This window comes from Salvelinus fontinalis, chromosome 23 (assembly GCF_029448725.1).
Source record: "Salvelinus fontinalis isolate EN_2023a chromosome 23, ASM2944872v1, whole genome shotgun sequence".
In the NCBI taxonomy this organism is placed as follows: domain Eukaryota; kingdom Metazoa; phylum Chordata; class Actinopteri; order Salmoniformes; family Salmonidae; genus Salvelinus; species Salvelinus fontinalis.
Genome location: NC_074687.1, coordinates 22,051,100 through 22,077,710, shown reverse-complemented (window position 1 = coordinate 22,077,710; position 26,611 = coordinate 22,051,100). Strand labels below are relative to the sequence as shown.

General features: G+C 41.5%; 1 protein-coding gene across 6 annotated transcripts; it reads left to right on the top strand.

The window, feature by feature from the left end:
- Positions 1–2,201: 2,201 nt before the first annotated feature.
- Positions 2,202–26,592, top strand: LOC129821027 (nectin-3-like). Of its 6 annotated transcripts, XR_008754263.1 has the most exons (11): positions 2,202–2,311; positions 2,620–2,692; positions 2,931–3,278; positions 6,259–6,564; positions 7,078–7,180; positions 7,371–7,525; positions 8,032–8,128; positions 8,257–8,287; positions 8,699–8,819; positions 9,567–9,645; positions 24,870–26,592. XR_008754263.1 is itself a non-coding variant. In XM_055878237.1 (10 exons), the coding sequence occupies exons 2-9, from the start codon at positions 2,638–2,640 to the stop codon at positions 8,816–8,818; spliced, it is 1,215 nt and encodes a 404-aa protein (XP_055734212.1). In that variant the 5' UTR covers positions 2,202–2,311; positions 2,620–2,637; the 3' UTR covers position 8,819; positions 24,870–26,589. The 6 variants fall into 6 exon arrangements, 4 of the variants coding, with proteins under 4 accessions (XP_055734212.1, XP_055734213.1, XP_055734211.1 ...); XR_008754262.1 differs by having other exon boundaries at positions 8,699–9,645; positions 24,870–26,589; XM_055878237.1 differs by lacking the exon at positions 9,567–9,645 and having other exon boundaries at positions 24,870–26,589.
- Positions 26,593–26,611: the final 19 nt, after the last annotated feature.

Genomic DNA, 26,611 nt, shown 5'->3' with positions numbered 1-26,611 from the left:
CAAAAAGGCTTCTCAACAGTTTTTACCCCCAAGCCATAAGATTCCTGAACAGGTAACCAAATGGTTACCCGGACTATTTGCATTGTGTGCCCCCCGCCCCAAGCTCTCTTTTACGCTGCTGCTACTCTTTGTTTATCTTCTATGCATAGTCACTTTAACTATACATTCATGTACATACTACCTCAATTGGCCCGACCAACCAGTGCTCCCGCACATTGGCTAACCGGGCTATCTGCATTGTGTCCCACCACCCGCCAACCACGTTTTTATGCTACTGCTACTCTCTGTTCATCATATATGCATAGTCACTTTAACCATACCTACATGTACATACTACCTCAATAAGCCTGACTAACCGGTGTCTGTATAGAGCCTTGCTACTGTTATTTTAAAATGTATTTTTACTGTTGTTTTATTTCTTTACTTACCTACACACACACACAAACACACACACACACACACACCCATACCTTTTTTCACACTATTGGTTAGAGCCTGTAAGTAAACATTTCACTGTTGTATTCGGCGCACGTGAGAAATAAACTTTGATTTGATTTGATTTGTACTGGTACGCCCTGTATAGCCACAAGCAGACCACCAAAGTCCATGTTTCCAAGAACACCAAGGTAACCTGCTTAAATGACTACCGACCCGTAGCACTCACATTTGTAGCCATGAAATGCTTGAAAGGCTGGTCATGGCTCACATCAACACCATTATCCCAGAAGCCCTAGACTCACTCAATTTTCATACCGCCCCAAAAGATCCACAGATGATGCAATCTCTATTGTACTCAACACTGCCCTTTCTCACCTAGAAAAGGATAATCTACAGGAGAATGCCATTCATTGACTACAGCTCAGTGTTCAACACCATAGTGCCCTCAAAGCTCATCACTAAGCTAAGAACACTGGGACTAAACACATCCCTCTGCAACTGGATCCTGGACTTCCTTACGGGCCGCCCCCAGGTGGTAAGGGAAGGTAACAACACATCTGCCACGCTGATCCTCAACACTGGGCCCCTCAGGAGTGTGTGCTCAGTCCCCTCCTGTACTCCCTGTTCACCCATAAGTGCATGGCCAAGCACGACTCCAACACCATCATTAAGTTTGCAGACGACACAACAGTGGTAGGCCTGATCACCGACAACACTGAGACAGCCTACAGGGAGGTCAGAGAACTGGTAGTGTGGTGCCAGGTTGACAGCCTCTCCCTCAACATGATCAGGACAAAGTAGACGATTGTGGAATACAAGGGAAGGAGGACCAAGCACGCCCCCATTCTCATCGACGGGTCTGTAGTGGAGCAGGTTGAGAGCTTCAAGTTCCTTGGTGTCCTCATTACCAACAAACTATCCTTGTCCAAACACACCAAGACAGTCATGAAGCTAAGTACGATAACACTTATTTGGCATGGGTCCTCATATCCTCAAAATGTTCTACAGCTGCACCATCAAGAGCATCCTGACTTGTTGCATCGCTGCCTAGTATTGCAACTGCTCGGCCTTCGACCACAAGGCACTACAGAGGGTAGTGCGTATTTTTCAGTACATCACTGGGGCCAAGCTTCCTGCCATCAAGGACCTCTATACCAGGCAGGTGTCAGAGGGAGGATCTAAAATTGGAAAAGACTTAAGCCACCCTAGTCATAGACTTTTCTCTCTGCTACCGCACGGTATAGTCACTTTACCTCTACCTACATGTACATACGACCTAAATTACCTCAACTAACCTGTGCCCCTTCATATTGACTCTGTACCGGTTCCCCCTGTATATAACCTCTCTACTGTTATTTTATTGTTGCTCTTAATTATTGGTTATTTTACAAATTTCCTTCTTTAAAGTTTATTTTAGAAAATACTTTCTTAACACTTATTTTTCTTAAAACTGCATTGTTGGTTAAGGGCTTGTAAGTAAGCATTTCACTGTAAGGTCTACTACACCTGTGATTTGATTTGATTTGTTAAGTGGTGGCGTCCCATGCTTTCAGCCTGTTGGCCTGAGGTAGGACTAAATATATTTAAATAGTGGAGTAGGGTGGTGTTTTTATTTTTGATTTAAGTGAGTGTAGGGTTAGATGGTAGGCTATTTGTCTATTTATTCTTGTCTATTTTTTTAAGCAAAGTATAAAGGAGTTATACTCCAGTCTAGTAGGTGGCGGTAATGCAACATTTATTCGATGCTAACCGATGTTAAACCTCATTGAAGAAGAAGAAGAACCTTTTCGGTTGGAAACCTTTACTGGATAAGCGTTTTCCTACCGGAGCGTTATTCCGGCTGCTTCAGCAGAATAACTTACATTCATCAAAGGTTTGTGGCCTATTACATTTACAGTTGCATCTGTTTTGTTCCATTATTACTGACCAATGTAGGACTGTTTGTTTATTTTTGTAATAAGGTGTAGGCTACTTTGCAAGATGTGCATAGTCTCCATCAAAGAGTAAAGATTGCAGACCATTGCTCGAATAATTAGCATTGTATTCAACATACTTTAGCATTCGATGTAGCTTAGCCTACATAACTGTCGTACATAAACAATTAACAGGTCCTGATTATTACAAAACGCCAATCTCAAAATGTAATATAATTATATTATTACATCTCCCCTATGACCCTAGCAATGAGAAGAGAAAAGCATGTTACGGAAGCTGTGCTGTGTGATTCTACTCATCATCCAGCGGGATACAGAAAGTAGGTTTCCGATTGATGCCAAAACGGGAATAGGGTCAAATATTGAGCAATTGGCACATTTGTTGTTGCAATAGCTACATTTCAGCATCAATATGATTTCATAGTTCATAAGCACAGCTAAATACTAATAATGGTCTTGTCTGTGTGTTTATGTAACATCTCTGTTTATTAGAGTTCGTAAACATCTATTCTACAGGTATCTTTTGGACTGTATTTTTGGCTTGTGTTTTCTCTTCAGGTACACAGGTGATTGGAGGATGGAGGACTGTGGTACAGGGGGAGGATGTGGACTTATACTGCAGACTGATAGAGACAACTGAGGACCTCGAACAGATAACATGGCAGAAAAGTACTGCGGAAGAAACACAGAACCATAATTTTATGCTGATTCATCCCAATGGGGGTACTAAATTTATTGCACCGAATGGATTGAGTGGTAGAGTCCAGTTTATTGGGAACCCATCAGAGAACCTTGGATCTATTCGAATAACAGCTGTCAGACTGTTGGATGAAGGCACCTTCACATGTATCTTCAGTGTTTTCCCCAGTGGAGCATACATTACAGAGATACTTCTGACTGTGCTAGGTAAGAACTCTTTCTTCACTCTTTGATTCGATGTTTCTACTTTTGAAAGTCTAGAAAGACTGCGTGTGATAACCAACACTAGACAGCTAAAAAGTTGGTTGGTACATTTTTTTTTTTTTTACAAGATTTTATTTGATGCTTTATAAACAATACAAAACAGACACATACAAACATCTACAGCACACCCGCCAGACCCACTAGCCCCCAGCCCTATTTTCAGCGCACGCAACACTGCCACATGGCTTCAAACTGCACAATTTTGTTTCTCTCCGTCGCCCACGCTCTTTCAATTTTTTTTTATTAATAAAGCATTTGAACTTTCATTTCGTGAAAAACGGAGGATTGTCATATTTCCAGCTTTTGTGTATAAGTTTTGTTTAAAGATTATTGATGAGAAGAGTATTGTCCAACCCATCGGGTATCTCATTGCACCCTCATATGTCATGTCTTGAAATATACAGACGGACAAATTAATAGTATATTTACATTGCAATACCTCTGCATCTTTCCAACTCTTTCCAGCCCATTACTTTTGAACTTTGTAACATTCCCAGAAGGCATGAATTATTGAGTCATTAGTAGTTTTACACTTCAGACATGACTGCCGTTGTGTGGTAGAATCTGTGAATTTTCTGACCTGTATTTAAATTTGATAAATGAATTTATACTGAATTAAGCGTACATTTTTGTTAACTGTAATCTCGTTAGTTATTTTCCAACCTTCCCTCCATCTTGTGCTAATATCAGTTATTTTTTAAGTCTTCCAAAAGTTTATATTGTCTGTTGAAAAGGCTCTCTGCAAGGTTTTATAAAACTAACCAATCATATGAACATCCTTTTCTTACTCATAGGATTCCCTCAAAATTGCTCTGATGTTCAAAAGATTTATAAATGAAATGTTGTGAAATAGAACTTTTTTAAGTTGCGTGTATTTGAAAATGTCTACATTGGTCAACCCAAAATTGCTTTTTAAAGCTGTCATGGAAATTAATGTATTTCCTATTACCAAGTCATTTACGGTTTCTATACCTTTAGTTTTCCTTGTGGGGCAATTTAGCGATGAATTCTGAAAAGCTATCCAAGGATTGTTCCATAAGTTTATGTTTCTAGGGAGTGATATTGGTTCTTGTAAAATGTTTAATTTTTTTCATATTCTTAACTTTGAAGTTGTTAATGTTCTTAGCTTTAGTCTTTGCAAATAGACACATAAACATATTCTGGGGATGAACATGTGTATCTTCAATATGTAGCCAACCCAATGCTCCTCTTTAGTGCATTTATATGTTGCAAGTAAAAGCCTTGGGTAGCAAGCTGATACAATTCCAAGTCTGGAAGGTTAAAGCAATCCTCAGACTTAGGAAGATGTAAAACTTTCCTTTCTATTCTTCACATTTTATTTGCCCATATAAAGTCTGTTATTACCGAGTATACTTTTTACATAAATACATACAAAAATGGCAGCCATTTCATTCTAAAGAGGAAGGTTCATTATTCAAGTGAAGCAAGAGTCAGAGACCTCATCTACAGGTTTTACCTTGCCATGGAAAATCCATCTTCCCTACACTTAGAAATAATAGTTCCAAAGGGGTTCTTTCCAGAGGGATAGGATTCTACATTGAACCTTTATCTTAACTGTCTTTGGAAGGAAGGGTTCTTTGATGATTCCTTGGAAGGCAAGAAAGGACATGGATGCCTTCTGAATTTTTATAAGACTTTCATTTTATTATTATTATTATTTTTTACTTTAACATCAAGAGTTCCAGTAATCTGATGAATTTCAAAACATGTTTTAAACTGTACGTACAGTATATGGCAATAGTTGTACATACAATCTGTGCCTTTACTACTATAGCCCATAGAAACACATTGAATAATACATTCATTAATGGCAAAAAAAGACAGTCAAAGAATACATCTGGGAGATTTAAGAAAGTTCAGGAAATATATTTCTATTTGTTAACACTTTCTGAAGGCACTGTATATATATTTTTTCTGGTGTAGAGTAAAACACTCAAAGCCACGCCCATCATTATCATATTTCTCAGCGTGCTCTATTGGAGGTAGATTTATTATTTATTTATTTCAATATCTGTGTTTTTGCAAGTCCAGTGATTAGTTTATTAATATTATGCTAAACTAAGATAAATAAAATTTATTTTTCAAAACTAATCCAATCTGTTACAAGTTGGATTTATTGCACCCATTACTGAGAAAGTTATTCCAGTTCAGATGATTTAGGTAGTCTTATTCATCAGTCTTACCTACCCTGGCAGTCATTCCGAATGCAAGTTGCGGGTGATTAAAGTTGCAATTGTTTTATATCCTCAGTGGCTAGACTCCAATAGCAATTACACATCACTTTCCAAGCCAGCATAATGTGACTTGCAGGCCTGATGTGGCCTGTAAAGCATGAGTTTCCTTTTTAGGGTATAACTAGGCACTCAAAGAAAGGCTTTATGATATATACTGTATGTAATGCATTGTCATAAAGAGTTTAATTAAAAAGGCTAATAAGGTTGGTGGAACCATTCATAGAGGGTTCTAGGAGAATTCCTTCAAAGATATAAGGGTTCTTGGGCGGCAGGTAGCCTAGCGGTTAGAGCGTTGGGCCAGTAACCGAAAAGGTAGCTGGTTTGAATACCTGAGCCAACAAGGTGAAAAATCTGTTGATGTGCGCTTGAGCAAGACACTTAACCCTAATTTCCAGTGGTGCTGTACTACTATGGCTGACCCTATAAAACAACACATTTCACTGCACTTATCTGGTGTATGTGACAGTATAATGAAGCAGCAACTCTTCCAAGAGTTCTACCTAGCACCAAGAAGGGTTCCTGTATGGGGACAAACCAAAGAACACTACATTATATGGTTGTATTTAGCGTCTTTTTCCTAAGAGTTTTTTTCCATGTATGGTTTCACATTTATAATTAGTGACTTGTTTATGTTTTCTATTCTCTGTTGGTTTGTGTTCTGGTCATAGTTCCTCCAGTGGTGAGTGTGACAGTTGATGTTGCTCCTGTCATTGGTGAGAATGAGGTTGTCTTGGCAACCTGCGTGGCTGCTGGTGCCAAGCCACAGGCAGAAGTGACATGGAAGACCGGTGAATTCGGCAGTTTGTTCAGGACAGTGACTAACTCCACCCAGCACACCAACGGAACCACCACAGTACTCAGCCACCTGCTCGGGGTACCAACCAAGGCAGCCAATCAGCAGCAGGTCCAGTGTGTGGTTAACCAGTCTGCCCTGGCAACAGAGAAGACCTACAACTACAGCATAAACATCTACTGTAAGTATATTCTACTACCACTGTCCTAGACCATAGACATCCACTGTACGTATATTCTACTACCACTGTCCTAGACCATAGACATCCACTGTAAGTATATTCTACTACCACTGTCCTACACCATAGACATCCACTGTACGTATATTCTACTACCACTGTCCTAGACCATAGACATCCACTGTAAGTATATTCTACTACCACTGTCCTACACTATAGACATCCACAGAGGCACACAAGTCGTATGGACCTTTACCCGCTTTCATTGTACTGCTCCTCTTCTGCAAGTAATCTATCAAACTGAAATGAAGGAAGACCAGGTTCACAAACAAATATTTCTTAGTGTTGCCTCATCTGTGGATTAAAGTTTCACCCCTGCCCACTGCTCAGATCCTGTAGTGTCATTGTTATGGGTCTGTCTTGGTATGAGTGTGTGGGTCTATTTACATTCTATATCTGCAGTAACTGTAACCTTCTCTCTCTATCGCTTTTTCTCTCTCTTTCTCTCTCTCTCAGATCCACCTCAGTCATTGAACATTACCCTTAGTGAGACCTCTAAAGCCACAGTCTTACTATGTGTAGCAGACGGCAACCCACACCCCAACTACACCTGGAGCAGGTACTCACTCCTATGTAAACTAGTTCAATCCAGTTTAAATGTAAATGTTAGGTACACTTGTTTAAACATATGAAACAGATTAGCTTGAAGCTTAAGTATGTTCATATATTATGCTGGTAGTCAAATGATGCCTTTGCCTATCTCACACACATACACTCAGCCCCTCCCCTCCTCTCTCTCTCTCCCCCAGAGTGGTCCAGCCATGGCCTGGGTCTTCAGTGAGAGCAGAGGGAGACAAACTGCACTTCCTCAGTCTCAGCTCTGAGCTGAATGGTCTCTTTGTCTGTGAGGCCTCCAACCCCTACGGACGAGCAACTGGCTTCCTTTATGTACACACATCCTCTGGTGAGAAGCACCTGAGAGAGTGAGAAACACACACACACTATTCATGCTGGTTGCTTAACTAGTTGCTTATGCTGTTTTTTAAGATGCTTATAATTGTTATACGATTGATTGATTGAATAGTTTATTGTCCCATAGGGAAATTTGTCTGGCAACAATATTGACATTCCTGGCATACGTATAAAACACATATATGAAGTGTGATGTAGCATGGATAACAAAGTTGAGCCAGATGTTCACTTATCTTTCACTGCATGTGTTAGTATCAGACTTATGGCATTATTCCGCTTTCTATAGGAAATTACTGTATAACCACTAACTAATTTGGTCATGATACACACTTATCTCTTACTGCATATGTACATCTCTTATAACCTGGTATTATCTCTTTGCTTTCTGCATGAAAGTGTTTGCATCAGAGCTGTGATGGTTGCTAGGGCAACATGATTACATGTAATTGTAAATACAGACTGTTTCTTATATTAATTGTATCTCCTCTCTCCTCACAGAGACATCTGCTGCCTGTTGGGTTCTACTGGTCATTCTATGTCTGATTGTTTCTGCTGCACTTGGATGGTTCTGGTGGAAATACGGACAGTTTCCTTGGTAATATCAACTACTGTAATATCATTAACTGAATTTTGCATTGTGATAATAATGCATTTGCATTAGATGATCATATATTGATTTTGCTCAAGTTAAAATATTTTCTTTTTCTGGACTATATTTTCCAGGAGTTCAATAATGGCCAAGGCACCAGAACAGGTATGCTGTGGTTTGTGAGTAGTTACAGATGTAGGATCTTAATTTGAGTCAGTTTGCTACAGCAGGAAAATAATCGTGCAGCAACAGAAAATATGAATTATTATGAAAATTATTATTCATAGACATTTTTGTAAGGGTTGATACATTTTTCTTGAGGAAAATGTAATCTGGAATTTCAAAGTGGAAACTGCAAACTTTAGAAGCCTTTTTAAACCTCAAATACACTACAAGTGTTAAATATCCTACATTGCAGGGAAGGTCTCCAGTTCCCTCAACTGGGTGATCAAATGAAGTTGCTACATATGTATTTCAATGTCCTCCATTGTTTTGTGACTAAACTTACGAATTAGGTTTCTCATTAGCCACTGGTTTCTATGTAATGATACTGTAAAAATGTCTGTTTGATTCCAGACTATATCAGTATCTTCCAAGACGAGGAGACATGACAAGGTTGAGGAAGGTGAAGATGACTCATTGGCTGCAACTGTCCAAACCAGGAAGGAGCCTGAGGAAGAGGAAGAAGTATCATGATGTATGGAACAATATACCTTATTTGTTTTTTGGAAACATTTTATTTTTAATTTGTATTATTCCAAATGTTTTTCATGTTTGATAGATTGTCTGTTCATTAAGTATATTTATTGTAATAGCTCGAAGAAACTGCCGGACAGGTTTTAAGTGAATGCCAGAAAAATCTCATTCTCAATGTTCTAACCATCTGCAAAGATCAGGCACATTATCCCGAGTGGAGCAGTGGTCTAAGGCACTAGAGATCCTGGTTCGAGTACAGGCTCTGTCGCGACCGGAAGACCCATGGGGCGGCGCACAATTGGCCGGTTTAGGGGAGGGTTTGGCTGGCAGGGATGTTCTTCTCCCATCGCGCTTGAATGACTCCTGTGGCGGGCTGGGCGCATGCACGCTGACACGGTCGCCAGGTGTACAGTGTTTCCTCCGACACATTGGTGTGGCTGGCATCCGGGTAAAGCAGGCATTGTGTCAAGAAGCAGTGTGGCTTGGTTTTGTCGTGTTTCAGAGGATGCATGGCTCTTGGCCTTTGCCTCTCCCGAGTCCATACGGGAGTTGCAGCGATGAGACAAGATTGTAACTACCAATTGGATACAACAAAATTGTGGAGAAAAAGGGGTCAAAAGTTTAAAAAATGTATACAAAAAGAAAACAGAATAAGCACATTCTCCAATCATCTAATGAACAATATCTTCTAGGACATTGGAAACCTCTACTCCATCACCGCTTCACCCAGTGCTGGTCCTCGTTTCAGATTTTTGTTCCCCTCTCGTGGATTCCGCCTTGCCGTGGTTGAGGGGCTTTATTGCTTCAGCGGGAACATCAACTCTCCTGTATGTATGTACAGTATGAATGTACAGTATGTATGTACAGTGCTTTCAGAAAGTGTTCATACCACTTGACTTATATTTTGATGTGTTGCAGCCTGAATTTAAAATGAATAAAACATATTTTTTCCTCACTCATCTACACATAATGACAAAGTGAAAACATATTTTTTGAAAATGAAATACAGAAATATCGAATTTACATAAGTAATCACACACATAAGTAAATACATGCTAGAATCACCTTTGGCAGTGATTACAGCATTAAGTCTTTCTGGGTAAGTCTCTAAGAGCGTTGCACACCTGGATGTACAATATTTGGACATTATTACAATTCTTTAAGCTCTGTAAAGTCGGTTATTTATCACTGCTAGACAGCCATTTTCAAGTCTTACCATAGATTTTCAAGCCAGAATAAGTAAAAACGTTAACTAGGCCACTCCCGAACATGTAATGTCGTCTTGGTACGTAACTCCAATGTATATTTGGTCTTGTGTTTTAGGTTATTGTTCTGCTGTAATGGGAATTTGTCTCCCAGTATCTGTTGGAAATCAGACTGAACCAGGTTTTCCTCTAGGACACTGCCTGTGCTTAGCTCTATTCCATTTATTTTTATACAAAATAACTCCCTGGTCCTTGCCGATGACAAGCATACCCATAACATGATGCAGCCACCACCATGCTTGAAAATAGAGTATGAAGAGTGGTTCTCAGCGATGTTTTGTGTTGGATTTGCCCCAAACATAATACTTTGTATTCAGGACATAAAGTTAATTTCTTTTCACTTTAGGATGCACAAGATGCATGTTTTGGAATATTTTTTTCTGTAGAAAGTTTCCTACTTTTCACTCTGTCATTTAGGTTAGAATTGTGGAGTAACTGCAATCCATCCTCAGTTTTCTCCTATCACAGCCACTAAACTCTGTAACTGTTTCAAAATCACCATTGGTCTAATGACATCCCTGAGCGGTTTCCTTCCTCTACTACGGCAACTGAGTTAGAAAGGACGCCTGTATCTTTGTAGTGACTGTGTGTATTGATACACCATCCACAGTGTAATTAATAACTTCACCATGCTCAAAGGGATATTCAATGTGTCTGCTTTTTTTTACCTGTCGACCAATAGGTGCCCTTCTTTGCAAGGCATTGGAAAACCTCCATGGTCTTTGTTGTTCAATCAGTGTTTGAAATTCACTGCTAGACTGAGGGACCTTATAGTAACTGTATGTGAGGAGTACAGAGATGAGGTAGTCATTCAAAAAATCATTTGAAACACTATTATTGGACACAGAGTGAGTCCATGTAACTTATGTGACTTGTTAAGTAACTTTTTTTCTCCTGAACTTAGTAACTTTTTTTTTCTCCTGCCATAACAAAGGAGTTGAATAATTATTGACTCAAGACATTTCAGCTTTTCATGTATTTTTTGAATCATATTTCCACTTTGACATTATGGGGTATGATGTGTAGGCCAGTGACACAACATCTAAATGTAATACATATTACATTCAGACTGTAAAACAACAAAATGTAGAAAATGTCAAGGGGTGTGAATACTTTCTGAATGAACTGTACTGTACGTGTTGAAGCCAACTAAAGGGAGTCCTGGTATAAGCTAAATGACATATGTATGAAATGGAGAACCTTGTCAGTTACAACTACTGTACACACACCTTTGGCTGATGGTACTACTTGCGGCGGCTCCAAAATAAATGAATTTATATTACGCGGTTATACAGTTTTGGTACAGCGAGCAGTTATACTGTAAAAGGAACCATGAAACCAGGTAATCCACTGGGAACAGAAGCTCCTTATGATCCACGCATTAATCCTATCCCTCATTAACGCTGTATTATTTGTTGTTTTAGATTAGTATTAGTGTAGCATGGCATTTTTGGCCACCAGTAGTTACTGTAGGTAGTTAGTAGTTAGAATGCAGGTATTTTTTTCACTACATTAGTAGTTACAATGCCAATGGTTTACTACGTTAGTATTCAAGGCCTTGCTTTGGTTAGTTCACTCTAATGTCCTTGTTTTTCAGCCTTGGAAATAGGAACAAACAGGGACAAGCTGTAGCTTGGAGTCGGCCTCTTATCAAGTTGAAATATGCTTAAAGAGGAACCTAGTCTGCACACTTGCCTTTTTTTTAATCAACAATGAGAGACAGGTATGTGGGTTTAGGGGTGGTGGTGTGTGTGTACAGTACTAGTCCGTACATGTCTTTGTGTTAATTGGTTGGTTGCTAATTAAACATACACTACCGTTCAAAAGTTTGGGCTCACTTAGAAATATCCTTGTTTTTGAAAGAAAAGCACAATTTTTGTCCATTAAAATAACATGAAAGTGATCAGAAATACAGTGTAGACATTGTTAATGTTGTAAATCACTATTGTAGCTGGAAACGGCTGATGTTTTTTTTAAATGGAATATCTACATAGGCATACAGAGGCCCATTATCAGCAACCATCACTCCTGTGTTCCATTGGCAAGTTGTGTTAGCTAATCCAAGTTTTTCATTTTAAAAGGCTAATTGATCATTAGAAACCCATTTTGCAATTATGTTAGCACAGCTGAAAACTGTTGTGCTGATTTAAAGAAGCAATAAAAATGGCCTCCTTTAGACTAGTTGAGTATCTGGAGCATCAGCATTTGTAGGTTTGATTACAGGCTCAAAATGGCCAGAAACAAAGAACGTTCTGCTGAAACTCATGAGTCTATTATTTTTCTGAGAAATGAAGGCTATTCCATGCGAGAAATTGGCAAGAAACTGAAGATCACGTACAACGCTGTGTACTACTCCCTTCACAGAACAGCACAAACTGTCCCTAACCAGAATAGAAAGAGGAGTGGGAGGCCCCGGTGCACAACTGAGCAAGAGGACAAGTACATTAGAGTGTCTAGTTTGAGAAACAGACGCCTCACAGGTCCTCAACCGGCAGCTTCATTAACTTCTACTTGCACACAATCCCGGATCCGGGAGCACCCTCATCAGTAAAAAAGCTGACTAGCATAGCCTAGCATAGCGTCACAAGTAAATACTAGCATCTAAATATCATGAAATCACAAGTCCAAGACACCAGATGAAAGATACACATCTTGTGAATCATTTCTGATTTTTAAAAGGTTTTACAGGGAAAACACAATATGTATTTCTATTAGCTAACCACGATAGCAAAAGACACAACTTTTTTTTTTCACCATTTTTTTACTGCATAGGTAGCTATCACAAATTCGACCAAATAAAGATATAAATATTCACTAACCAAGAAACAACTTCATCAGATGACAGTCCTATAACATATTTATTGTATAGCATATGTTTTGTTAGAAAAATGTGCATATTTCAGGTATAAATCATAGTTTTACATTGCAGCCACCGTCACAACTCTCACCAAAGCAGCTGGAATAACTACAGAAACCAACATGAAAGACCTAAATACTCATCATAAAACATTTATGAAAAATACACGGTGTACAGCAAATTCAAGACAAACATCTTGTGAATCCAGCCAATATTTCAGATTTTTTAAGTGTTTTACAGCGAAAACACAATATAGCATTATATTAGCTTACTACAATAGCCAACCACACAACAGCATTGATTCAAGCCAACAGTAGCGATAACGAATAAACCAGCAAAAGATATTAATTTTTTCACTAACCTTCTCAAACTTCTTTAGATGACAGTCCTATAACATCAAATTACACAACACATATATGGTTTGTTCGAAAATGTGCATATTTAGCGGCACAAATCGTGGTTATACAATATGAATAGTAGCCAAAATGCAAACAAAATGTCGGGAGAAATCTTGGGAGAGGCACCTAATCTAATCAATAACTAATCATAAACTTGACTAAAAAATACAGGTTGGACAGCAAATGAAAGATACATTAGTTCTTAATGCAACCGCTGTGTTAGATTTTTAAAATTAACGTTACTACGACATACAGCGTGCGTTAAAGCGAGACCGCACCGAAATTAATGGCGGAATAATAATTGAACATTTTTCAACAGAAATATGAATTCACATCATAAATAGTTCTTACTATTTGATGAGCTTCCATCAGAATCTTGTGCAAGTTGTCCTTGGTCCAGAATAATCGTTGCTCGGTTGTAGATTGTCGTCTTCAACTTTGGAATTAGCAGCAAACATTAGCCATGTGGCGAAGACATGTCCAACTCACCATAACGCAGAACAAATATAATACCGAAAATCACAATATACTGATATAAACTGATATAACTCGGTTTAAAGTAGCTACATTATGATGTTTTTAACACCTATATCGAATAAAATCAGAGCCGGATATATCTAACGCCTATAACGAGAGCTTTTCCGAATGCAATCCTGAGGTCTGTCTTGCGCCATGACGAACGTTGAAAAGACTGCACACCCGGTTCCAAGAGCTTTTATACGGCCCCAGATCTACCTAGACACCCCATTTCAATTCTCACTGCTTACTGACATCTAGGGGAAGGCGTATGCAGTGCATGTCGACCCATACATTACATGAAATTAATAAACTGACCCTGGAACAGAGTGCCCGATTTCAGATTTCTCACTTCCTGACAGGAAGTTTGCTGCAAAATGAGTTCTGTTTTACTCACAGATATAATTCAAACTGTTTTAGAAACTGGAGAGTGTTTTCTATCCAATAGTAATAATAATATGCATATTGTACGAGCAAGAATATAGTACGAGGCAGTTTAATTTGGGAACTTTTTTTTACAAAGTCGAAATGGCGCCCCCCTATTGAGAAAAGGTTAAATAGTACCCGCAAAACACCAGTCTCAATGTCAACAGTGAAGAGGCGACTCCGGGATGCTGGCCTACGAGGCAGAGTTACTCTGTCCAGTGCCTGTGTTCTTTTGCCCATCTTAATCTTTTATTTTTATTGGCCAGTCTGAGATATGGCTTTTTTTTTTTTACAACTCTGCCTCGAAGGACAGCATCCCGGGGTCGCCTCTTCACTGTTGACGTTGAGACTGGTGTTATGCAGGTACTATTTAATGAAGCTGCCTGAACTGTCTGCATTTGGGTCTTTTCCTGAGCCGTAATCGTATGAACTGGCCATGATAGAACCAGCAAACTCGGACCAGCTCCGCAACACTGTCTCCTCCCAAGGAGCCACCATTGGGAGGCACGAGGAGTTGCTTTTTGGTCTCATGGAAGGTTTCCGGACTCTGGCAGAATGCCATTTGCTGGAGCAATTCCGCGGATTGTCGACTAGGAAGTCTACCATGACGGTAACCACCCAGCCCCTCAGTAACCTGGCTGTCAGCAGCTCGTCTCTCCCTGCCACCCCGGCTTTCTGAGAACTCTGCTTACCTCCCCCTGAATGCTTCGTGAGAGGGTCCGAAAACTGTTGGGCGTTTCTCTCATCTTCGAGCTGCAGCCCTCCTCCTTCCCCTCGGACCGCTCAAAGTTACCGTACCTCATCACGCTCATTTCCGGGAGGGCTCTCGGCAGGGCTAGGACACTGTGGGAACAACAGTCTGCCATGTGCTTCAGTTTGGAGGAGTTTGTGGCAAAGGTGAAGAATGTTTCCAATGCTCCGTTGTCCGGTAGAGAGGCTGCCCGGAAGACTCCCGCAGTGTGTTAGACCTGGAACCCGGAATCCCTGTTTGACACGTTCCTGCACGGTTATCGGAGGAAGTTAAAGACGAGCTCATCACCTTGACCATCCGGATTGATGGGCAGATACGGGAACGTAGGAAGGAGAGGAGGTCCAATTCCGTACCCGTAGGTCCAATTCCAATTCCGTAGAACTAGCTTTTTGTGAAAGCTGAAAAGTGAAAATTCCATCGCTCCACCATCTTCCTTGGTTACAATATCGCTGCAGGTAATGTGCAGATGGATCCCGGAAAGGTGAGAGCATTGGTGGATTGGTCCCAACCTACATCCAGAGTGCAGCTGCAGCTCTTCCTGGGTTTTGCACATTTCTATCGCCGCCTTAATCCGGGGGTTACAGCACCCTGGCTTCTCCCCTTTCTGCACTCACCTCTTCCAAGTTTCCGTTCACGTGGTCCCCAGCTGCTGACTGAGCGTTCCTGGACCTCAAGCACTGATTCACCACAGCTCCCATATTAGTCCATCCCGACCCATCCCGTCAGTTCGTGGTGGAGGCCGACGCTTCGAATGTCAGAGTGGGAGCTGTCCTGTCCCAGCATTCTGCACTGGACCTTAAGCTGCATCCCCGCGCCTTCTTCTCCCATCGTCTTAATGCCACGGAGAGGAATTACAATATGGGGAATCGTGAGCTTCTCGCGGTGAAGATGGTTTTGGAGGAGTGGAGGCCCTGGTTGGGGGGAACATCCTTTCGTTGTGTGGATGGATCACAAGAACCTGGAATATCTCCGCACCACCAAGCGTCTCAATTCCAGGCAGGCTCAGTGGGCCCTGCTTTTCACCCGGTTCAACTTCTCCCTCCCCTACCGCGCAGGATCCAAGAATGTCAAGCTGGATGCGCTTTCACACCGCTATAGCCCCGCGGCTACACCCTTTGATCCCGAGACCATCCTTCCTTCCTCGTGTGTTGCGGTGGCACTCATCTGGAGTATTGAGAACCAGGTCCGTGAGGTGCAGCGTTCTCATCCGGTTATCAGGGGGCCCTAGTCCTGGAGTGGGCTCACTCCTCCAGGGTTTCCTGCCACCCGGGTTCCCGTCGGACGCTGTCCTTTGTGTGACAGAAGTACGAAAAACACGCTGGTAGGCTTGACGAAACAAGACGAACTGGCAACAAACAAACAGAGAACACAGATATATATGTACAGGGGATAATGGGGAAGATGGGTGACACTTGGAGGGGGGTGGAGACAAGCACAAAGACAGGTGAAACAGATCAGGGTGTGACATGAAGTCCCATCTAGGCCAGAAAAGGGAGACCTGGCCAAGAAGCCCAGCTATAAAACACTCCATATATACAGTACCAGGCAAAGTTTGGACACACCTACTCAGTCAAGGTTTTTCTTTATTTGACTATTTTCTACATTGTAAAATAATAGCAATCCAGGTGAAGCTGGTTGAGAGAATGCCAAGCGTGTCCAAAGCTGTCGTCAAGGCAAAGTGTGGCTACTTTGAAGAGTCTTTGTTTAACACTTTTTTGGTTACTACATGATTCCGTATGTGTTATTTCATATTTTAGATGTCTTCACTATTGTTCTCCAATGTAGAAAATTGTAAAAATAGAGAAAAACCATGGAGAGTAGGCGTGTCCAAACTTTTGACTGGTACTGTAATTCCACAGTACAGTGCAGACATAGCAAGAACATAAATAGATATATCACAAAATACCATCATCGTTAAACACTTGTGCCGTTTGTCTCACATCCGGTCATGAAATCAACATGTGTTGAAAGAATATGGAAATAAAACCCAACTTCCCACTACAAACTAAAAAAAGTGCAGGTACCTATGCACAGCTCATTTAAGGTTACAAAACTATTGGTCGGAAGCTTCTCTATAGACCCAGCATGGGAGAGGCAGTCAGGTGAAACTCACTGATACATAGATAGTAGGATAGGGTTAATGCATACAGTAGGCCGTGGGTAGGATGATGTGTTTATATGTTGAACCTCTGTGCTATTGAATAACAGAGGGCAGACAGAAACTATATTTGTCCTGAATGAATGAGGATATGTATTCTACAGCTGGTATGTACTCAATGTGGGGAAATGCATCACTCATCATAATCCCATTAGGGTTTTCTTTCTCACCGGTCTATTTTTTTATATGATTTCTGGTGTGGTTGGAACAACAAGATCACATGAGCATCAGAAGGCCACTCAGCCCACAATGCTAGCTTTATTTTTAGGCAGCCTAAATTCTGGCTGAAAATAAATGGTGGCGGACAGAAGTTCCAGTGACAGAGGGGTGATACAGAGGCTTAACAAAATATATTTAATAAATACTATAAAAAGAACTATCACGAAAAATAAATCAGATAACAGACATTGAAGCTGTCTTCTTTTTCTAAAAGAAGTCACTGTTTACAAGCCTCTGCCCTCTACACCAGATTCAGAACTGAATGCTAGTAGCTAAGCCTCCAGCCAGGTTCCTAACTTGATTATTATGCTGTTACTCTAAGAACAGACAATGCAATCTAATATGGACTAGTGGCTGTGATGGAAAGTCCCGTGACGTAATCACTATGGTAATGGCAGAGATCAGTAGGTCATGGGAGTGCCTCACTCACATGGCTTTATTTCTGTGAAGCATTCAGCTGTATCCCTCTGCTCACTACTTTCTTCATACACAAAGGAGAGAGAAGGCAAGAGCAGTTGTACCACTGTAAATACTGTAAATAATGATAACTATTGGTGTTTTTATTGAATGGTGATCCATTTACCAAGTGCAGGAAATGTAACGATGTTCAATTTGCAGATGCATTCAAAAACAATGTTTATTTATCAATTTGACACCTGCACCAACTATTTCCCAGGCCTCTCTATACTACTTTGTCTTTCTCCCATCATGGTGTGACCAGTGGCATTAAGTTGTCATTCTGCAGTGAGCATGTTTCTCTGTGTGTGTACACATTACTGTAGTTGTTCTTCACTCATGTTGTTATTCATTATATACATGATTTTCATTTTTTTGTTGTTGCTGTTACTCTGTAGATCTAGTTCCTTACACCCAACTACCAGGCCTTCTTATTGCTTTATGTCTATTTCAGGGCCTGGACATATATTAACTGGGTGGATACATTATTTCAATGTTCTTCTGAATAGAAAAATAAAGCAGGGACGCCACTGCTATCTAGAAACAATGTGTGACTTTCAACGCTGGTCCGACCAATCTGATTCCACGCTTCAAGACTGCTTTGATCAGGTGGATTGGGATATGTTCCGCATTGCGTCCAACAACAACATTGACGAATACGCTGATTCGGTGAGCGAGTTCATTAGAAAGTGCATTGACGATGTCGTACCCACAGCAACGATTAAAACATTCCCAAACCAGAAATCGTGGATTGATGGCAGCATTCGTGTGAAACTGAAAGCGCGAACCACTGCTTTTAACCAGGGCAAGGTGACCGGAAATATGACCGAATACAAACAGTGTAGCTATTCCCTCTGCAAGGCAATCAAACAAGCTAAGTCCCAGTATAGAGACAAAGTAGACTCGCAATTCAACAGCTCAGACACAAGAGGTATGTGGCAGGGTCTACAGTCAATCACGGATTACAAAAAGAAAACCAGCCCTGTCGCGGACCAGGATGTCTTGCTCCCAGACAGACTAAATAACGTTTTTGCTCGCTTTGAGGACAATACAGTGCCACTGACACGGCCCGCTACCAAAACCTGCGGGCTCTCCTTCACTGCAGCCGAGGTGAGAGATAGCTAAGCTAAGGTAACTGAGCTAAGGTAACTGAGCTAAACGAATACCGCCCCGTAGCACTCACTTCCGTCATCATGAAGTGCTTTGAGAGACTAGTCAAGGACCATATCACCTCCACCCTACCTGACACCCTAGACCCACTCCAATTTGCTTACCGACCCAATAGGTCCACAGACGACGCAATCGCAACCACACTGCACACTGCCCTAACCCATCTGGACAAGAGGAATAACTATGTGAGAATGCTGTTCATTGACTACAGCTCAGCATTTAACACCATAGTACCCTCCAAACTCGTCATCAAGCTCGAGACCCTGGGTCTCGACCCCGCCCTGCTCAACTGGGTCCTGGACTTCCTGACGGGCCGCCCCCAGGTGGTGAGGGTAGGTAACAACATCTCCACCCCGCTGATCCTCAACACTGGGGCCCCACAAGGGTGCGTTCTGAGCCCTCTCCTGTACTCCCTGTTCACCCACGACTGCGTGGCCATGCACGCCTCCAACTCAATCATCAAGTTTGCGGACGACACTACAGTGGTAGGCTTGATTACCAACAACGACGAGACGGCCTACAGGGAGGGGGGTGAGGGCCCTCGGAGTGTGGTGTCAGGAAAATAACCTCACACTCAATGTCAATAAAACAAAGGAGATGATTGTGGACTTCAGGAAACAGCAGAGAGAGCACCCCCTATCCACATCGACGAGACAGTAGTGGAGAAGGTGGAAAGTTTTAAGTTCCTCGGTGTAATCATCACGGACAAACTGAATTGGTCCACCCACACAGACAGCGTTGTGAAGAAGGCGCAGCAGCGCCTCTTCAACCTCAGGAGGCTGAAGAAATTCGGCTTGTCACCAAAAGCACTCACAAACTTCTACAGATGCACAATCGAGAGCATCCTGTCGGGCTGTATCACCGCCTGGTACGGCAACTGCTCTGCCCACAACCGTAAGGTTCTTCAGAGGGTAGTTGAGGTCTGCACAACGCATCACCGGGGGCAAACTACCTGCCCTCCAGGACACCTACACCACCCGATGTCACAGGAAGGCCATAAAGATCATCAAGGACAACAACCACTCGAGCCACTGCCTGTTCACCCCGCTATCATCCAGAAGGCGAGGTCAGTACAGGTGCATCAAAGCAGGGACCGAGAGACTGAAAAACAGCTTCTATCTCAAGGCCATCAGACTGTTAAACAGCCACCACTAACATTTAGTGGCCGCTGCCAACATACTGACTCAACTCCAGCCACTTTAATAATGGGAATGATGGAAATTATGTAAAAATGTATCACTAGCCACTTTAAACAATGCCACTTATTATAATGTTTACATACCCTACATTACTCATCTCATATGTATATGTATATACTGTACTCTATATCATCTACTGCATCTTGCCATCTTTATGTAATACATGTATCACTAGCCACTTTAAACTATGCCACTTTATGTTTACATACCCTACATTACTCATCTCATATGTATAGACTGTACACTATACACTATATCATCTACTGCATCTTGCCTATGCCGTTCTGTACCAGCACTCATTCATATATCTTTATGTACATATTCTTTATCCCTTTACACTTGTGTGTATAAGGTAGTAGTTGTGGAATTGTTAGGTTAGATTACTTGTTGGTTATTACTGCATTGTCGGAACTAGAAGCACAAGCATTTCGCTACACTCGCATTAACATCTGCTAACCATGTGTATGTGACAAATAAAGTGTGATTTGATTTGAATGTTATCCTCATCTGCTTTTGTCAATAGTTTCCCGGTTTTCTCCAACTGTTCCTTCAGATCAACCATTTCTTGCTAGTGCTTCAGCTGTGCACTGTGGTATTGGACCGATGCCAACGTCTGATGGCGATACATCAGGGTTAAACTGGAAAGAACCTTTACAAGGCCTGCGCCCGAATGTTGATTTCGGAGAGCGTTTGTCGCGATTTCTACTATTTTTCCACTAATGGCATATTTAGGGTTGGTATCGCTGTTACTATATTTTTCTAAGTTTTGGGTTTGGAGTCGTCGGAAGCTGCAAAAACTATGTTAGTCTATTTCTAGTTAATGAACCATCACTACTGCATCAGTAATGTGGGAGTTGGACGTGACTGAATTTGCAAAAACAAAATTAATTGATTAATCAATGACAATGATCAATCATACCTGGATAGGCTATCTGGGGATTCATCTTGAATTAACCTGAAAGCGTTGCTTCATCTAGGTTAATATGGAAAAGTTCAAAATATCTCATTTAATTAGAAGAACCTGAAAAGGTATATTCAACAATTTAACTTCTTAAATTGAATGAGACAATTATCCAGTCAATTGAGATTGGCAGGATTATCATAAGTGTACCCATAGTTACACCACATGAGAACACGTTTTGTTTTCAAATAGAATAAAAAAATAAAAATAAAAAATACTTGCGGTTCTTCACCACCAAAGGTCACTGATTGCACAAAGCTGAACTCGAACGGAAGTACAGAAGGCGGGACTTCCGTTGCCCAAGGCGGAGGATAATCAATGTGATACAAGAAAACAAAATGGCTGCTGTTCCTTTTATAGCTGTAGCATCTAGTGCTAAGCTAATCCTATTTGTATAGAAATCTCACTTTCAAGCACAAATAGGGGCCCCCTTCAGCGAGGGAACGGTTTTACTTGTTATGTATTACATTCAAACCATTTCTCGACGTTATTTTTGCGATGTTTTACCAGAACGCGCTGTAAACATAGAAATGCACCATTGGTCTATTCACAATACTGAAAATGCGAGAGACAGAGAGATAGTTATCACTGGTCAAGCTAATATCATCTGGCCCTGTGTCCTCGCTTGAGAAATGAATAATGACCGAGCCTACCCGCTTCTGAAACGCAGGAGACAGAAATAGCAATACGTGTTGTAGAGCGGATACGTTGAAGTACCCTGTCGTTCTTATGAGATTGTCTGTCCTCGCCCTAGGCCACATTTTCAACTGCAGACTGATAACCACGACGACTAGGATTTAATCACTTCTTCTTTAGTGAATAATAGTTCAAAGTTCACACCATTTTGCCATAATCAGCTCGTGCTGAATTCTGGCTGGTCTAGTCGAAATTCACCATTCCAGCTTGGTGATCGTCACCTCCACTTTATCTGGTCACATATACATTTCGTTAGGTAGAGTTGTAGTTGAAATTCTCCCTTCTAAACGTTCAGACAGTAGTCCTCACATTTCTGGAACTGAATGTGAATGATCATTACATGGGCTTTTGTACTGGGGAGGAGAATGGCATGTTTCGTCTTTATCACCCAATGTCTGTGTTCCCGTAGGCAGGATTACTGAGTGATCATAGAGTTATTAAAGTGACTATGCATAGATGACAACAGAGAGTAGCAATGGTGTGGAGAGGGGAGGGGGGCAACGCAAATAGTCTGGGTAGCCATTTGACTAGATTCTCAGGAGTCTTATGGCTTGGGGGTAGAAACTATTTAGAAGCCTCTTTGACATAGAATTTCCGCTCCGGTACCGCTTGCCGTGTGGTAGCGGAGAGAATAGTCTATGACTAGGGTGGCTGGAGTCTTTGACAATATTTAGGGCTTTCCTCTGACACCGCCTGGTATAGAGGTCCTTTGATGGCAGGAAACTTGGCCCCAGTGATGTACTGGGCCGTTCGCACTACCATCTGAGGACCCATGTAAAATCTTTTCAGTCTCCTGAGGGGGAATAGGTTTTGTCGTGCCCGCTTCAGGACTGACTTGCTGTGCTTGGACCATGTTAGTTTGTTGGTGATGTGGACGCCAAGGAACTTGAAGCTCTCAACCTGCTCCACTGCAGCCCCGTCGTTGCGAATGGGGGCGTCCTTGGTCCTCTTTTTTCCTTTAGTCCTCAATTATCTCCTTTGTCTTGATCACGTTGAGGGAGAGGTTGTTATCCTGGCACCACATGGCCTGGTCTCTGACCTCCTCCCTATAGGCTGTCTCGTTGTTGTGTCGTTGGCAAATTTAATGATGGTCCACCAAACTTAAGAAAAAACAATTACTCTGCATATAATATATAATACTAGAAGAAACAATTGTATTTTGCATTTTAATTAGATCTGTGATAGTGTAGCTAGTTCATTTATTGGCCTCCCTGTCTCCAATAGAAAATAAACTGGTATGTCCTGTCTGCACAACCATTAAAATATATCATAGAGAAAAAAATTGAAAATCCTTTGAGCCTTAGTAGTTGCTCAGTGAAACATTGTTGACGGTATATTGAGATGTTATTCACAGAACATTCAGAAAAATAAGAGTGCTTTGGGGCACCATTTGTGCCTGTAGCGCAACCCTCTAAACAAAAAAAGGTTCCAGATCAAACCGTTTAAGATCAGATAAAATGCTTTCTTTCTGAGAGTGTAGATTATTTGTCACATAGCTCACTGTCTATATTGACAATTAGGTAAAACAGAGCATGACTGTTGTAGCCTAGGTTTGTGCGCTGGGACAGCATCAGTGGGCAGCATCAGTGAACTAGACTGGGAAGGCTTACTGTCCAAGTCTACAGGGGAACCAGGGATTTAACCCGGCAATAGTGCAACCAATAAAACTATACTACTTTGGCAAGACTGCCCTACACAGGCAAAACGCCGTAACTATATTTTTGGTAAAACATCTTTGATCTGTTGTAATGGTTTCCTGCCACAAGAACCGGCCAGTTGATCAGAATATATCACGGATTATCAGAAATTGCAGTCTGTCTAGACAGAAAAATAAAGTCAGAATTTGCAGTAAAGTAAATTGAGTAGTTCCTGCATTTAACATGTATAGGGCAGAAGGGGCAGCCTAATAATCATATCTTACTATCAATATATAGCAACTATACAATTAAATATAGGCCTACAACCTTTTACAATCAAGGAGGAACCCAGTCAGAGTAGGCTACCCCTCAAGTACCGCCATAGAAATAATATTTAAGAAACTATTGCATTAGGTAAAACGGACCTCCTAAATATTTCTGTTGAGCACTTCGGCATTACAAGCCAGTCGTTAAAAGTACTCCAAGGGTGATTAGAAGTACTATACAGATATCCAGTTTCTGTCTGGTTCTCTGCTCTGTCATGACCTCTAGAGAGTCTGGAGTCAGGCCAATAACTAACTCCAATAACTGAATTAGCCTTCTTAATCAGTTTATTGACCTAATGTGGACAATTTAATATCTAAAATAACCCACTATGTACTACCTCATTCTGGAATTATTATGATATTAAACCATTAGCATATGATTTTGTGTTCATATTGACATTATAAAGATACACATTGTTCTCAATTTCAGAAATGTCAGGATCTACAAAAAAAGTGTCCAATCTGTGCCGAAAACCTTGTGGTGAGGGCTAAAAAATGTAAGATCTGTGGGGCCCCACAGCCCTACAAAGAAAGAAAAACACAGAGGCTGGAAAAAATCAGGGAAAAAATGTAAAAAGGGTGTCCAGGACTGACACTGAATTCGTCAAAGATTGTGGTTAATGCATACATCCATGTGAGTGAAAATATTGTCGTCACAAGCATATTTTGTTTGTTGAGGCAGACTGGAATAACTTTTTTAAGACAACAGATTTTTATTGGGGCTCCCAAGCGGCGCAGTGGTCTAAGACACTGCATCTCAGTGCTAGAGGCGTCACTAAGGACAACCTGGTTCAAATCCAGACTGTATCACAACTGGCTGTGATTGGGCGGCACACAATTAGCCCAACGTTGTCTGAGTTTGGCTGGTGTAGGCCATCATTGTAAATAAGAATTTGTTCTTCACTGTCTTGCCTAGTTTAAAAAAAATGTAAACCTTATAATGTGCAAAGAGACTTGTATGACTTTCCTTTGACATTGTACAGAAATAATGACCGTAACATACTTTATGGTTTCAGCATTACAGTCTAAAGGAAGCAGGATCCATCCCCATACTTTTCTGGGGAAAAAGATGAAGACTTGGGAGCCCAGGTTAAAGCCCAAGTCCTTACCACCTCTAGGGAGCTAAAGCCCAGGTCCTCACCACCTCTAGGGAGCTAAAGCCCAGGTCCTCACCACCTCTAGGGAGCTAAAGCCCAGGTCCTCACCACCTCTAGGGAGCTAAAGCCCAGGTCCTCACCACCTCTAGGGAGCTAAAGCCCAGGTCCTCACCACCTCGAGGGAGCTAAAGCCCAGGTCCTCACCACCTCGAGGAGCTAAAGCCCAGGTCCTCACCACCTCGAGGGAGCTAAAGCCCAGGTCCTCTCCACCTAGAGGGAGCTAAAGCCCAGGTCCTCACCACCTCGAGGGAGCTAAAGCCCAGGTCCTCTCCACCTAGAGGGAGCTAAAGCCCAGGTCCTCTCCACCTAGAGGGAGCTAAAGCCCAGGTCCTCTCCACCTAGAGGGAGCTAAAGCCCAGGTCCTCTCCACCTAGAGGGAGCTAAAGCCCAGGTCCTCTCCACCTAGAGGGAGCTAAAGCCCAGGTCCTCTCCACCTAGAGGGAGCTGTCAGAGGAGGAGACGGTGGCTCACGCTGCCCTTAGAGTTGTGTTTGAGAAGTTACTGTCCTGTAAGTATACTTTATTGATATACACTGAGTGTACAAAACACTATGAACACCTGCTCTTTCCATGACATAGACTGACCAGGTGAATCCAGGTGAAAGCTATGATCCCTTATTGATGTGACGTGTTAAATATGAATAAAGATTTTTACCCTTTAAACAATTGAGACATGGATTGTGTATGTGTTCCATTCATAGGGTGAATGGGCAAGACAAAAGATTTAGGTGCCTTTGAACGGGGTATGGTAGTAGGTGCCAGGCGCACCTTGAGTGTGTCAAGAACTGCATCGCTATTGGGTTTTTCACAACAGTTTCTCATGTGTATCAAGAATGGTCCATCACCCAAAGGGCATCTTGACACAAATGTGGGAAGCATTGGAGTCAACATGGGCCAGCATCCCTGTGGAACGCTTTCCACACCTTTTAGAGTCCATAGCCCAAGTGCAATTCAGTATTAGGAAGGTGTTCTTAATGTTTTGTACACTCAGTGTACATTCAACATAATATCACATTGCAATGAGAACATAGCATTTTACAAACATCATGTGACTCCATAAGGGAATACCCCAATAAAGTGCTGTAAGGGATGGATGCAGATTAACACAAATATTCTTTACTTACTTTCAAACCAATGATGCTACACCAGCCAAAAAAGCAGCACTCAAACTCAAAATGTTGGTGTATTAAACCAATATACAACGAATGGTAGTAATCAACGGGACCAAGTTTTTCAAAACTTTTCTAATCCGATCAGGGTGGCAGGTAGCCTAGCGGTTAGAGCGTTGGACTAGAAACCAAAAGGTTGCAAGATCGAATTCCTGAGCTGACAAGGTAAAAATCTGTCGTTCTGCCCCAGAACAAAGCAGTTAACCCACTGTTCCTAGGCTGTCATTGAAAATAAGAATTTGTTCTTAACTTACTTGCCTAATAAAATAATAATGAAAACATTTTGGCAATTGGATTGGATTAAATATTAGAATTAGGTATTTCAAAACTGAAAATTAGATTCTAATCCTTGACACAGGTGTGAATGATAGTAAACAGTTTATTAATAGTTGGTTGGCATTCTCACATGTTTTTGGACTGGATCATGTGCTCA